The sequence below is a fragment of the Coregonus clupeaformis genome, chromosome 5 (assembly GCF_020615455.1).
Source record: "Coregonus clupeaformis isolate EN_2021a chromosome 5, ASM2061545v1, whole genome shotgun sequence".
NCBI classification, from domain to species: Eukaryota; Metazoa; Chordata; class Actinopteri; order Salmoniformes; family Salmonidae; genus Coregonus; species Coregonus clupeaformis.
In genome coordinates this window covers 2,026,640-2,041,561 of record NC_059196.1, presented here as the reverse complement: position 1 = coordinate 2,041,561, position 14,922 = coordinate 2,026,640, and the positions used below count along the sequence as shown (strand labels likewise).

The following is a 14,922-nucleotide window of genomic DNA, read 5'->3' as shown; positions in this document are numbered from 1 at the left end:
CTATGTTGACTATGACTTTACTTTAGCTAATATGGTGACAACGATGTAGGCTGTGTGTAGCAGTTATGATATGGTTTGGCTTGGAAAGGTTTTTTCACCTGGTGAAAAAACCTTTCACCAGGTGAAAAGTGAACTGTGTTTACGCGTGATCAGGGGTGTATTCATTCTGTCTTTTCTGTTGAAAAACGTTTCTTAAACGGAACAAAACGAGGATAAACATACCTGAATTTGTCCAATATATACTCTCGTTTGCAACTGTTGAACTAATGATTACACTCTATTTTGCAACTGTTGGACTAATGATTACAGCCTATATCAGCTAGATGCAGGCAAGAGTGTGCAAGGCGGTAATGAATGTGTCACTGTCGTTGTAAACTTTAATTCACAGGCTAGGTTGTAGCAACCTCATGATGGGTATAGGGGAAATTAGAGTATCATGTAGTAGCCTAAACCTATCGCTGTTACATTGAACTGGGTGAATGGAATATGAATGACAGTCATCCAACATGCTGTAATAGAAATAAGACCATGCTCATAAAATAAAAATCATCCTCCCTCATCTTAAATGGCACTGACCGCACCTGATGCCAAGTTAGACATTTTCTCAAATTACATATGGTGCCTGTTATTTTCCAAAACGCAAATAGTATTGTATGTGAATGTTTGAAAGAGAAAGCTTACTGTGAAACTGGCTGAATACATTCCTCAAGAGCTGATACTTAGTGGTGTAATCTCCAGCCTCGGATAACGGAGCATCATAATATGAAGAAGAAAAAAAAGATTCAGATGACAATGTTTTTCTTTGCAAGGAAATGTACATTTGGGAAATGTCAGTTCATAGGATACATAAAACCTACCATAGCTTCCGACCTGAGGTTTGTAGGTGCCAAGGTTCGCCACAGCTCCATTCATGAAGCCAAAGCTGGTTCCACCATGGAACATAGAGGTTGATGGATACGCCTCGCTTCAGTATCTGTGACACCACACCCAACATGTCTAACATAGGAGGAGACGGACAGAATCAATGCTAGACGGGGCCACTCATAGTCCTTAGAATGCTGGATGGATGGCTCAGTTGGTAGAGCATGGCACTTCCAATGTCAGGGTTGTGGGTTCGATTCCCACAGGGGATCAATCAAAATGTATGCACTCACTACTGTAATTTGCTAAATAACTAAAATGTAAATGATGGATGGACTTTAAAGGATTTATATAACTAGGGGTTATATGACATGATCTTAATCTAGTTTGTAATGTGTTGATTTAGAGGGAAACATACCCTCTGCTGGAAACCCATGGTGATATTCACTCTAGACATCGAAAACAGGTTTTTAGAAATGTATATATTTATTTTAAAAAAACGGAAATACCTTATTTACATAAGTATTCAGACCCTTTGCTATGTTTCCATTGATCATCCTTGAGATGTTTCTACAACTTGATTGGAGTCCACCTGTGGAAAATTCAATTGATTGATTGAATTGATTTGGAAAGGCACACACCTGTCTATATAAGGTCCCACAGTTGACAGTGCATGTCAGAGCAAAAAGCAAGCCATGAGGTTGAAGTAATTGTCGTAGAACTCCGAGACAGGATTGTGTAGAGGCACAGATCTGGGGACGGGTACCAACACATTTCTGCAGCATTGAAGGTCCCCGGGACTTCCCCAGTGTAGTCCCGTGTAGCTCAGTTGGTACAGCATGGTGCTTGCAACGCCAGGGTTGTGGGTTCGATTCCATCGGGGGGCCTGTATGAAAATGTATGCACTCACTAACTGTAAGTCGCTCTGGATAAGAGCGTCTGCTAAATGACTAAAATGTAGGGACATAGACCTTCAAGAAAATCCCTATGAGACATCGTCACCCCAAGTGACGCGGGCTCATGGACTATAGTTGAGCAATATAAATATCTTGGCACTATAATTGACTCAAAACTCTCCTGGAGTGCAAACACACAACAGATATACAAAAAGGGACAACAACGACTGTATTTCATGAGGCGATTAAATAAATATCAGGTCAATAAAATAATAACAACCGTGTTCTCACTTTCTGTGTCCAATCCTGGTACAATCAGCTATCCATCGCAAATAAAAAACAATTACATAAAATAGTAAAGCTGTCAAGCAAAATCAGCGGAGTTAATCTCAAAAACATGGCAGCGCTATTCTTGGAGAGAGTAGTGAGGGCAGGAGCGAGAATTGCCACCGACCTGACACACCCACTCAACCAGGAGAACCAGCTCCTACCATCAGGCCGCCGATACTGAGTCCATCTTTACAAAACCGCCAGAGCCCGGAAACCATTCATTCCCACCAGCATAAATCGATCCCCACCCCTCCTAAAATGTACCAACTGAATTACGATCTGTATCCACATATGTTGTCTGTTGTAGTTATTGCTTGTGATTTATTTATGTATTTATGCACCTATTGGTGATGCTGTGCTGTTGTTTGTTGAGATGCAAGACACATTTCCCGAAAGGGACACACAATAAATAATTGTATTATTTATTATAGACCGTATAATATAGTACAGTATAAAGGTTAAAGCTGACAAACGACGTCAGAAATAATAGCGTCATCTGGCGGAACTGGGCAAGACCGTGATGGCTACAGTCCAGCGTGTGTTCTGCGTGTGTGTGAGAGAGAGTTAGAAAATTACAAGGGTTTCTCCCAATACAATCTAGTGTAAACAGTAGACTAGAGCGCCATGTGGTAATTACTTTCCTCGCAAGTTCGGCTGACCTGTCTTTTTACTGATTTTGGTTGTAAGGACAAAACGTATTAGTGTTGAAGTTTGATATTTTAATTAAATATGGTCTATAGCGCTCACCTGTAATATCCCCTTGAGGGAATCGCCTGTACTACAGTATTAACAGCCTACTCAGAAGCCTGTTCTTCCTGTAATGTTCTGCCTGCCGCAAGGTCTTTGAGGTCGTAGCCTGTCAAGTGGCTGTTGTATCGTGATTCGTAACATTTAAAAAATACATCCATGGTCGCCAGGCTGTCTCTCACACGACGGTATGCCATTCTCGGTTTTATTATCGTCGGATATATTCTCTTTCAATTCATACGGTAAGACTTTATGGGCGGGTCTCGAGAGTGTGTGCAAAGTTTTGTCCTGTTTGTTGTTGTTTTTCCTCATGTTGTCATGGACCTGCTAATGCATCAATATTCAACCATCCCAAAACGGACCCTTTTCAAACTGGTTATTTAAGTACAATGTATTATAGGCAATGCTATTAAAGACAATTCATAATGAGAAAATGTGATCAGATTGTTAAATATTATTACACAGAAGATGTAGGCCTATACCAAATGTGAGAAAAATAATATGCAATCAATAGTCTAATTAATACAAAGCCATTCTATATCCTCCATTTAACCTATCGTGAACTTTCACCTGACCCACCTGCCCTGGACCTTTACCTTGTGTAGACACTTAGCTTTTATGTTGCTGATTCTTATGGCACAGTGCAGGACTCATTCCACAGCATCGACAGTGTGAGCAATTTACTATGTAAGTCTCCCTCATATTCAAAAATAGATTAGCATTCTGGTCAGACAAGAGGAATAGCATGCTTGTAGCGTATTTCATTAGTCTTCTCTGCGCTGAAAGATTTGTTGATTTATCTAAAACTGTTGGGTCTGTCTTTTATGCTTGTGACAAGTGTTATAAATACTTAGCTACTCACCTTAGATGCCATTGTCAAGTTCCTATGATTCCTATCTAATTTACATTTCTGGATTGACCAGCAGTTTGTCTTTCTCTTCCAGCCAACACCCAGAGGTGGAGAGAATGAGCCAGAAAGAGGGACTGAGGGCCAACTCCTCTCAGTTCACTCTGGAGGGAGAGCCCTTTCGCATCCTGGGGGGCTCTATCCACTACTTCCGCGTCCCCAGAGCCTACTGGGAGGACCGGCTGCTGAAGATGAGGGCCTGTGGGGTCAACACTCTCACCACGTAGGGACGCACAGAACACCTCATGTCCTGTTATACCACCACTCACTGCTGCTCTACTATGGAGAGATACTGAGAATGACTGCTTTCTCTTTCAGATATGTGCCATGGAACCTGCATGAGCCAGAGAGAGGGGTTTTCATCTTCCAGGACCAATTGGATTTAAAGTAAGGAAGACTTCCACTTTTTAAAATATGATTTTGTGATGAAAATGTTTGATAGAGCTGTTGAGCTTTGTCTCTCTGCTTTTCTCTGTGTCTCTCAGGGCGTACATCAGCCTAGCAGCAGAGTTGGGCCTCTGGGTGATTCTGCGGCCAGGACCCTACATCTGTGCTGATTGGGACTTAGGAGGGTTGCCCAGGTTAGATGTTCCCAGGTTTTAACATTTAAGCCCAGGTTGGTTTCAGCTCCCTGTATGTATAGGTCCCCCTACACAACGTCTTATCCATTTTTCCTCATTAATTATTGTGATGCTCATTTCCACTGTGGTGCTATTTCCGTCAGGTCTCTGGGCAGACAGTCCCACATTCCTTATTAGTAATGTGGGTAAATAGAATCATAGATCTAAGGGGAAAAACAGATATTGCTCACACACACAGAGAATGAAAACAGTTATTTGCTGAGCTTTTCCCCCTCAATGAGAGTCATTTGACTGACTCTGATCATCATCTAAGTGGATTGAGGAAGGGTAATTGGTCCAAAAATATCCCAGTATGTACCACTAGGTTAACCAGATCATAGATATTTGGAAATCCATTAAACTCACGCTGTGTTATGAATCACATTAACAATCAACGCAGTCATTGTGCATTAATGCCATCAGTGCAACCAGTATTGAAATGTAACTGCATACATTGTTGATAACATTAGAGAGTTGTCATGTATTGCTTTCTTCCTAGTTGGTTGTTGCGTGATCCAGACATGAAGTTGAGAACAACCTACCCAGGTTTCACAGAAGCAGTTGACTCCTTCTTTGATCAACTCATTCCAAGAGTTGCACCATATCAGGTTATTATTTTCCTCACTTTCTCACTACTCTTCTATGAAGTACACTTGGGTTTCCAGTTTTCCTGTTCAATTGTGTGTGACAACGATATCACTGCATAGATATGGTTGTTGATAAGAGCTATCAAAATACTAAAATATTCTTAAAATTTGAAGCTTGGTGTTTTATCAATCCAAAAGGCTTTGAACATATATGCTTGTGACTTAAATCAATTGAAAGTTCTGCTCTTATTTGATGTATTATTTAAAACTCAGTACTCCAAGGGGGGCCCAATTATAGCAGTTCAAGTGGAGAACAAGTATGGCTCTTATGCAAAAGACGTGGAATACATGCCATACATAAAGCAGGTAAGACAGTGCAGTGCATCTATTTTATTACACACACGCGTACACGCAAACACACGCCGTGCGTCACTTTATCTTGACTTCACTACAACTATATGCATTTTCAATTGTAGGATATCTACTTGGAAATATGAGCATGATTGAGATGAGATCCTTGTTCTAGGCATTATTATCCAGGGGGATCGAGGAGCTGCTCCTGACCTCAGACAACCAGGATGGACTGAAGCACGGGGGAGTGAATGGAGGTATTGCACTGACTGGACAAACAGACAGACAGCTGCACTATAGTAGAGCCTCTGGCCCATCTGACTCTGCAGCCTCTGCCTGAACTGTAGTTGGTATTCTCCCATAACACAAGAGCTCTGGCTGGGCCAAGGACAGGTGTGTGTGTCAGGCAGCTGCTGTTAGGCTTCATTAGAACTGCTCCTTGACTAATTCCCTCTCCACTTGAAGCCTAAACACAAAGGAGACAGATGAGCCTGTGCTGTTTAGATAGATACAGATTAAGCTAGGGAGAAAACAAGACAAAAATATGATCTGTTAAAATGCAAAGCAGTTTCATGAGCATGAAGTCACTGTAGCATCCCACTTGGCACACACTGGTTGAACCAACGTTGAATAGACATTGAATTGACGTCTGTGCCCAGTGGGATACTGTCATGCTGTATTTTATTTGTGTTTGTTATGGATTTACTGTATGTACTCTTGTAATGTACTGTTTAATTTTTGTTTTCCGTTTACGTCAATAGTTCTAGAAACCATCAATTTTCAGAAACAGAGCCCAGAGGGATTTAAGTATCTGGATGCAATTCAAGTGAGTGATGATTGTCTACTAATATTTATCATTAGATTTATCCAGCTCCAGCATTATAATTGATCAGTTATTCAGTTTCATCTGACACCTGTAGATAAAACAGAGGATATTAGCTATGTAGTCTTAATCTGTGAAATAAATAGCTTTGAACCACAGTCTTGGGATGCCTATAGTCTTGGCCCAGTTTTTCAGAAGTTATCTGATCGGATTTCGGCAATTGGATAGGATTAAATGCGTAGCTATGCATTTAAATCCTATTCGATTGCCGATATCCGATCATACAGTGCATTTGGAAAGTACTCAGACCCTTTCACTTTTCCTACATTTTGTTACGTTACAGCCTTATTCTAAAATGGATTAAATAGTTTTTTCCCTCATCAATCTACACACAATACCCCATAATGACAAAGCAAAAACCGTTTTTTAGAAATTTTAGCAAATGTATTAAAAATCAAAAAACGGAAATATCAAATTTACATAAGTATTCAGACCCTTTGCTCAGTACTTTGTTGAAGCACCTTTGGCAGCGATTACAGCCTTGAGTCTTCTTGGGTATGATGCTACAAGCTTGGCACACCTGAATTTGGGGAGTCTCTCCCATTATTCTCTGCAGATCCTCTCAAGCTCTGTCAGGTTGGATGGGGAGCGTCGCTGCACAGCTATTTTCAGGTCTCTCCAGAGATGTTAGATCGGGTTCAAGTCCGGGCTCTGGCTGGGCCACTCAAGGACATTCAGAGACTTGTCCCAAAGCCACTCCTGCATTGTCTTGGCTGTGTGCTTAGGGTTGTTGTCCTGTTGGAAGGTGAACCTTCACCCCAGTCTGAGGTCCTGAGTGCTCTGGAGCAGGTTTTCATCAAGGATCTCTGTACTTTGCCCCGTTCATCTTTCCCTCGATCCTGACTAGTCTCCCAGTCCCTGCCGCTGAAAAATGACGCTTGGCATTCAGGCCAAAGAGTTCAATCTTGGTTTAATCAGTTTAATCGGTTTAATCTTGTTTCTCATGGTCTGAGAGTCCTTTAGGTGCCTTTTGGCAAACTCCAAGCGGCCTGTCATGTGCCTTTTACTGAGGAGTGGCTTCCGCCTGGTCACTCTACCATAAAGGCCTGATTGGTAGAGTGCTGCAGAGATGGTTGTCCTTCTGGAAGGTTCTCCCATCTCCACAGAGGAACTCTGGAGCTCTGTCAGAGTGACCATCGGGTTCTTAGTCACCTCCCTGACCAAAGCCCTTCTTCCCCGATTACTCAGTTTAGCCGGGCGGCCAGCTCTCGGAAGAGTCTTGGTGGTTCCAAACTTCTTCCATTTAAGAATGATGGAGGCCACTGTGTTCTTGGGGACTTTCAATGCTGCAGAAATCTTTTGGTACCCTTCCCCAGATCTGTGCCTTGACACAATCCTGTCTCTGAGTTCTATGGACAATTCCTTCGACCTCATGGCTTGGTTTTTGCTCTGACATGCACTGTCAACTGTGGGACCTTATATATACAGGTGTGTGTATACAAATTATGTCCAATCAATTGAATTTACCACAGGTGGGCTCCAATCAAATTGTAGAAACATCTCAAGGATGATCAATGGAAACAGGGTGCACCTGAGCTCGATTTCGAATCTTATAGCAAAGGGTCTGAATATAAATAAGGTATTTCTGTTTTTTATTTTTAATAAATGTGCAAAAAAATATAATTTAATCAATTTTAGAATAAGACTGTAACGTAACAAACTGTAGAAAAAGTGAAGAGGTCTGAATACTTTCCTAATGCACTTTAACTTAAAAAAAAAAAGTGGGCCCTGATGTTCAAGGAGTAAATACAAGGAGGGAATACTGTGTCTACAAGGAGTAACATATATTTAGTTTATTTGCACCTCTCTGTTGAACATTCCCTTTCCTAATTCCTCTAGCCGCAGAAGCCCAAAATGGTGATGGAGTATTGGTCTGGGTGGTTTGACCTCTGGGGTGACCTTCACCATGTTTTTGCTGCTGGGGGTAAGTCATATTTCCTCAAGCAGCAGGATCTCTTTGCCACACTGCATGAGTCCCACTCAATAGATTGGTCACATGGTGTTTAGCATATGGTCAGTTCTCCTTTGTGGTATGTTTCTGTCAGAGATGAATATGCTTTCCATGTGTGCTTGTTTCCAAGTCAAGCATCATAAACAAGATTTGGTCTTTATTCCCCCTAAAATTGTATTTTGATCCATGTAGTCAATTTCAACTGAACCAAGCTGTCTTTTGTATACTGTTTTATACTGTGTTATGCTTTTATACTGGCCTTCAGTGTCTAGAACCTTCAAAATAAATGGAGTCCCTATGGTCACCCTATATGTGTATGTACAGTCAATAGAAGAGCATTCCATGCAGTGCGTACATGTGTGCAGCTCGTTAGATGAGTGACTCATTCCCTCTCAGCAGGGAACAGTACAGTATGTGAAAGGGTTACTGACTAACCATGTAATATACACACACACACACACACCATCCGCATAACACTGTAGCCACTGCTAGCTTTGGGATATTTTGGTCATGATGGTGAATCTTAAATAAAAACTCAATTTTCATCATCCTCTCATGAGACAATGCATCACTGCAGTAAATACTTGTCAGTTGTCATACAGCTTGGCACACAGTTATGGAGGTGTATTCATGTCATGTAGATTCTCCAGACTGTCCTTCTTATGTTGAACAACAGCCACTGATAACTCGTGTCCCCAGGCCTGGTTTTTTCTTCCTGTCATTGCCAGCAGCATCCACGTCTATCTCACACACACAGGATGCTAATCAAGTCATGCTCTGTCACTCCATGCTTGTTATTCATTATCCCGCTGCCCTTGATTTAAATCGGTAAAGTCAGCTCAATTTGAATGTCTAATTAAACATGTGACTATGTTCTATATCAGGGGTTCCCAAACTTTCCAGCATTGGGGAACACCCCCCCAACAATCAACAACATATTTGGTCAAAAAAAAAAACGAAAATAAAAAAATGACAGTTCTGACAAGTTAAAATTAGCTCGCTAAGTTATGCAATGACTAACATGACAAGAGGAACTGATGATGCACTACCCAATTTCGAAATTGCACCTTGTGCATTCTACTATTACAACTTTCAAGAGTAAGTTTAAAACCGGACTGAGTTCATTAATAAATAAATAAAGTCTGGGAACCACTGTTCTATGCAATATGTGTAGCTAATCAGTATGGTGAGGCAGGGGATATTGAATGTGGATCGGGTTGTTCCTATAATGAGTTATAGTTAAATTCAATAAGGTGTGGCGGGGTTCAATCCATATTGCAATATAACTGAATTTAAGGGCAATAGGATGCTTGGAACGAGGTCAGTTGCATGTCAAATATGATCATAGGTTTTGTTTTACTGTTGGGCTACCTGCCACAGCTCTTGTATATAGAGGTAGAGTTTATAGCAATGGATATTCTACAGCTATTACGGGCACCAGGTCTTGTAATTCTACTCTGTCTCTATGCCCACCAGTAGTGAGTTCTCATTTGTCACCCTCTCTTTGGCAGACATGGTTGCTATTGTGACGGAAATCCTGAAACAGGACGCATCAATCAATCTCTACATGTTCCACGGAGGAACTAATTTTGGCTTCATGAACGGGGCCTTTGCAATTGCCACGCTCATGCCTAAGCCAATGGTAACAAGTTATGGTAAGTTCTATTTGGATCTTTATATTACTTGCTGTCCGCTTGTTTTAGAATCAATGTGTTCTCATAGTTTACCTTGTTATTTCTCTTTATTGAAACATACCTCTGATAAGGATGTTACACCAGCCAGGTATACAGGAATTGTTAAAGTAATGCACAGTCACTGTACTGTTAGTAAAGGCCAGTAGATGGTGCTGTCACTCCTCCACAGTGCTTGACCTCAGGCTGCATTTTAGCACTCATTGCATAATTCATTCATCAGCTAATAAAATGCATGGGAAATGTAAATGAAAGACGGCATGATGGGTTTTATATCCTCTTTGGGACTGTTGACATTGTAATGACCTCGCTCCTCAGAGGAGAATGACATTGATGTCAAACACAGTAACAATGGCACATTGGCACATGCTCTTTGACCTTCAAGTTTAACAGTAGTCTGTCTTTACATTTGATTTCCTCCACTGCCTCTTGCCTCCATCCAAACTCCTGCAGCCGTATCTGTCAAGATAACCACAAAATATGTCTCCTGCTGGCTTGAGATGTTTGATAGGAGCAGAGTGAAACTCATCGGACACGGGAGGAGTCATCCCCGCCTCTCGCTCCTCGTGCCTCTTGCTGTTCTGATAGTGGCATTATCTTTTCAGATTACGATGCTCCGTTATCTGAGGCAGGGGATTACACCACCAAGTACACTCTTCTGAAGAATGTATTGAGCCGCTACCACAGTGAGTGTCGCCGTGAGGGGCTCTTCTTTGTATCTTTCTCCAAAGTCACTTAGTAAGGCCCTACGAGGAACATTGAGTCTGTCTTGCCCAATCAGAGATGAGTTTGTGAGATTGACGCTGGGTATGGTGGACTACAGGAGCGTTTCTCAAACTCGATTCTGGTTTAGGGACACGCCCCACCTCCCACTCCTCAAACATACAGTCAGAGCAATCTTACATTTATCCAGCCTCCCAGTAAACTAAGATCTTCAGGGTTATCTTAACATGTTTCATCCTTACGTTGTGCAGTATTTTGAACAATGAGCATTGGCGTGGATGAGAGCGAGCACTAAAGCGTCTGAGAAAACCTATGTTCTATTCAGCACCACATATACATGACCTAATTCTGTATTTATATCCTACTTGATATCTGCTATTGTTTGGCTCTCAGCTCAAATGAGTTTCATGAGTCATGCATACCTTGTGTAAGTAAGTAGCCTTGCACAAGCCTTGGCTTTTGCAGGCCGGAATGGCTTATAGGAGCAGGAGCCTATCTCCTGTTTCTATAGCATGAGGCACCTTAATGTACAAGTACACCCCCTGGACAGAACGCTAGTCTATCACAAGGCTTTAGGCTCTCAGCTCATATGAGTTTCGTGAGTAATGCGTACCCTGTGGTCACAGACTAAAACATTATCTCTAATAATTGTCCATGAATAGAACGAAAATACTGTCTAACACTTGGTTTAATAACAACATGAAATAAATAGTATTGTTCTTCAAAATGGACAATAGATGCTGTCGGAGCAGTGGTTAAAAGCCAAGGTAATACTATTTGATTATGCATGTGGCAGGGAGTCCAACTTGCACAACATTCTTTAAATTGAGTTCAATCTTAACCCAATTCTATCAAAATTCCAATCCACTGTAGAATCCAATAACATGAAAGTTTCAAGTTTATATAACTGCAGCTGAAGATAACTTTGTCAGGCAGCTCACACAATATCAAACAACAGCAAAAGTGTGAAATGGCAATTTGCTCCATAAAAATATTTGGCTTGTAAACTCAGAATGCCATTTCAGGGCGAGGTGATTTCTGCCACCCATTATCCCCTTTTAGTGGCCCTAATGTTGAACTTAGTGTTATTCCACCAATATCCCCCAGTGGCTGCAGGTTTCTCTAAGTGCTTCAACACCTTAAAGAGTGCTGGAGGACATCTCTTAGAGAGCAGCAACTGTCAGCTCCAACAGTTGTAAAAGGTACTACCAGCTGGATACTGGTGTCAAGCTCAGATGTTTTCCCAGTAATTATCTTAAAAGCCTGGGTTATTTCCTGAATCACAGATGTTTTCCACTTCTGTATTGATCTGGAGTTGTCATTCATCACATACCACTGTATGCAGAGGTCAAAATGATCATATGAAATGATTATGTTGTGACAAAAATAAATGTATTTAATCTTGTAACTGATCATTTATATTATTATCTAGCAATGGCACTGTCTGAATAAAGAGTTCATTTTCAATATATAACTCCAGCTAACAGTTAGGGCTCTATTTTAACAAACCTAACGCAATATAATGCTGTATATAGGTTTAGGGGTTGGTCCGAAATATTTTTGCTATTTTCACTATTACAGTTATTGCCGCACTTGCTGGCGTTGACTGGGTTTTGATGAATAAACATGTTGTGGGGTTGAGGCTTTGGCCCCTCAATGGCCAATCAGAACGTGCTCCATGGCGAAATATGTGGTTGCTTCAAGTTGTGTATTGCCTTGGAATCAACTCCAATTCCAATGTTCGTCCGTTATAGTTTGTTAAATGGTTTACAGAAACGAAATAGCAAAATGTAGAACTATCTTTGCTAAATACATTAACTTGAACCCATTTGCAGTCTACATTGTTCTAAGTAATTGCGTGGCTTCAATATCATTCACACTGATATAGGAGCTAGGCCTACTGTAAATTGCATTATGGCTGAGCATGGACTTGCCAAACATTGTCAATAAGCAAGATTCAATTAATTATTGACAAGGCCTTGTGATGTCACGAGAGGCTGTGTCCTGGAGGGACGTTACATCCCCCTGAGGTGGCTGCAAACCCAGACAGCTATGGCTCCATCTGCTGGTATGGTCGGGAACTCCACCCCTCTATGGCCAATCTTCCCACGTAGCTGAAACAAATGAGGAGCTGATGAGCTGAAGGTTTGGGAAGGGAAGAGACACAGTCTCCAACCTGGGCGCTCTGGAGGACAAGAGGGCTGCACGTCCCACTTCCATGAGGAATATAAGGATTTGGAGATACTTACCTTTGGGAAATACTCACCTTTGGATATATGCACCTGTGGAAATACGTGAGAGACATTTGGAAGGACTTTTTGCTGGGTTGGCCACTAGCTGCAACGTGGACTACAGTAAGGCTGGGGAAAAGTTATCTGAGCGAGGGAGAATTATGACTTTGGATGTGGAAGAGACATCCCTGAACTGTTAACCCTTAAAGAGCCACAAGAGAACAGAATTTTGTTATATTTTCGTTAATTTCCCAAGACCTATAATAAAATCCTTGTTTTGTTTGAACCTTGTCTCCTTGCACTACTTGAGCAATCCCGCTGAAAGCTGTGTAGCCTCTCGTGACGTCACAGATGGTGGAGAATACGGGCACGCTCAAGCGTTAATAGTGCATGTCAGAGGAGGATACCGAAGGTTTGATCACCCAGTTTTCCAAGTTGGCCGTAGGCTCCCCGCCCGACTGAAATGGAGGACATATTGAAAGCCCTTGTTGCTGGCCAGCAAGCCCAGATGCAAGCAAACGTGGCTCTCTTGGAGGAGCAAAAGAAAGCCAACCTTCTGAAGGCAGAGGAATTGCAGTTGCAGAGACAGAGGGTGGTCCAAAATACCCGCCCAATAAAGGCAAGTGACTTTATATCTAAGATGGGAGCTACCGATGACATTGAGGCATACCTGCATGCATTTGAGGCCACGGCCACTAGGGAAGCCTGGCCCAAGCAACAGTGGGTTGGTCTGTTAGCCCCCTTTCTAACCGGGGAATCGCTGAATGCTGTCCGGGACCTGGGCCCTGACCAGGTTACTGACTATGATGCCCTGAAGTCTGAGATCCTCAGCAGATATGGACTCACAAAGTTTGGTATGGCCCAGCGCTTTCACAGCTGGACCTTCCAACCAGACCAACCTCCTCGGGCGCAGATGCATGAACTTGTCCGAATCGCAAGGAAATGGCTGGATCCGCAGAGGAATACAGCAGCGGCGGTGGTGGAGGCCGTTGTGGTGGATCGTTACCTACGCGCCCTGCCTTATGAGGCAAAACGGTTCATCAGTCAACAGGCCTTGACCACGGCTGATCTGACCGTGGAAGCTGTGGAAAAGTACCAGGCCACAGCGGAGATGCTGAATCCTTCCCGAAAAGACCCCAGGAGTGCGGCCCCACCACAAATGGGAAGAACCCGTCCAAAGGACCCCAAGGTCTCGAACCCAGCCACGTCAGGACTTATCCCGGCTCCAGGGGGAGCCAGAAACCAGGCGGGTCCAAGAAGAGTACACCAGGAGGGGGAAACTCGACAGTGTTACCGGTGTGGGGAGATGGGACATATCTCCTGGCAGTGTGGGAAACCAGCCGATGAACCTATGCCCACTGCGGAGTCCTCCAGCTCAGCACCCACACACCGTTTTGCCTCGCTCTTGGGAGTCGAGATGGCGGCCCAGATCGACCCCCCACCTGCCCGGTAACTGTGAATCACCATGATGTGGAGGCCTTACTGGATTCTGGTAGCCGGGCCACCCTGGTGCGTAAGGATTTGGTGGGCCCAACGTGTCTGACCCCGGGGAAAGTCCTCCCAGTTTCCCTGTGTCCATGGGGACACCAGGGAATACCCCATTACTGAACTTACAATGACCAGCACACGGGGAACCATACACACGACGGCGGGGGTGGTTGATTCCCTCCCCGTCCCTGTCCTAATTGGACGAGACTGCCCAGCCTTTTACCCACTCTGGAGAGAGTCTCAGGAGAGGATAACCCGAGTACCTCGGAAACGGAGAGGCAAGACTCATCCTGGGAAGGCTCCGGTGCAATCCTCCGAGTTACTCACTCCCGCCCGGGCTCTGATAGGGATGGCAGGTGCCCAGACCGACACAGAGACGGAGCTACAGAATCTGGACAAAGAACTGTCTGGTCTGAAGGGGACCGCTGAGAGGTATCGTTTGTTAAAGCAACAGTTAGACATGAAGACAGAAGAGTTAGATATCCTCCAGGCTAAACTCCAACAGAGCTCCTTCCCTAAGCAACAGGAGGAGCTGGAGAGGCTGCGCAGGACCATCGAGGAGTGTGAGGAGACCCTGCGCAGTAGTAAGGAGGTCCAGAAGAAGGCAGAGGAGAAGTACAAGGTGTTGGAGAACAAGATGAAGAATGCGGAGGCAG

At 43.2% G+C, this 14,922-nt stretch overlaps 1 protein-coding gene and 1 non-coding gene across 3 annotated transcripts in view; both read left to right on the top strand.

Annotated features, from left to right (window-relative positions):
- Nucleotides 1-14,922, top strand: part of LOC121558337 (beta-galactosidase-1-like protein 2) — a 40,310-nt gene that overhangs the window by 18,417 nt on the left and 6,971 nt on the right. The window contains exons 1-11 of one of the 2 annotated variants that reach the window (XM_041871742.2): nt 2,628-3,076; nt 3,779-3,964; nt 4,060-4,128; nt 4,227-4,322; nt 4,861-4,969; nt 5,222-5,314; nt 5,475-5,556; nt 6,061-6,125; nt 8,022-8,106; nt 9,645-9,788; nt 10,430-10,510. In XM_041871742.2, coding sequence (XP_041727676.2) covers nt 2,994-3,076; nt 3,779-3,964; nt 4,060-4,128; nt 4,227-4,322; nt 4,861-4,969; nt 5,222-5,314; nt 5,475-5,556; nt 6,061-6,125; nt 8,022-8,106; nt 9,645-9,788; nt 10,430-10,510 — 1,093 coding nt within the window. In that variant the 5' untranslated portion in view covers nt 2,628-2,993. Of the gene's footprint in view, nt 1-2,627; nt 3,077-3,778; nt 3,965-4,059; nt 4,129-4,226; nt 4,323-4,860; nt 4,970-5,221; nt 5,315-5,474; nt 5,557-6,060; nt 6,126-8,021; nt 8,107-9,644; nt 9,789-10,429; nt 10,511-14,922 lie in introns of those variants that run through there. The other variant, XM_041871749.2, reaches the window with a different exon arrangement.
- trnag-ucc lies at nt 1,065-1,134 on the top strand. The gene has a single exon. It is a non-coding gene; the product is annotated as a tRNA-Gly (tRNA).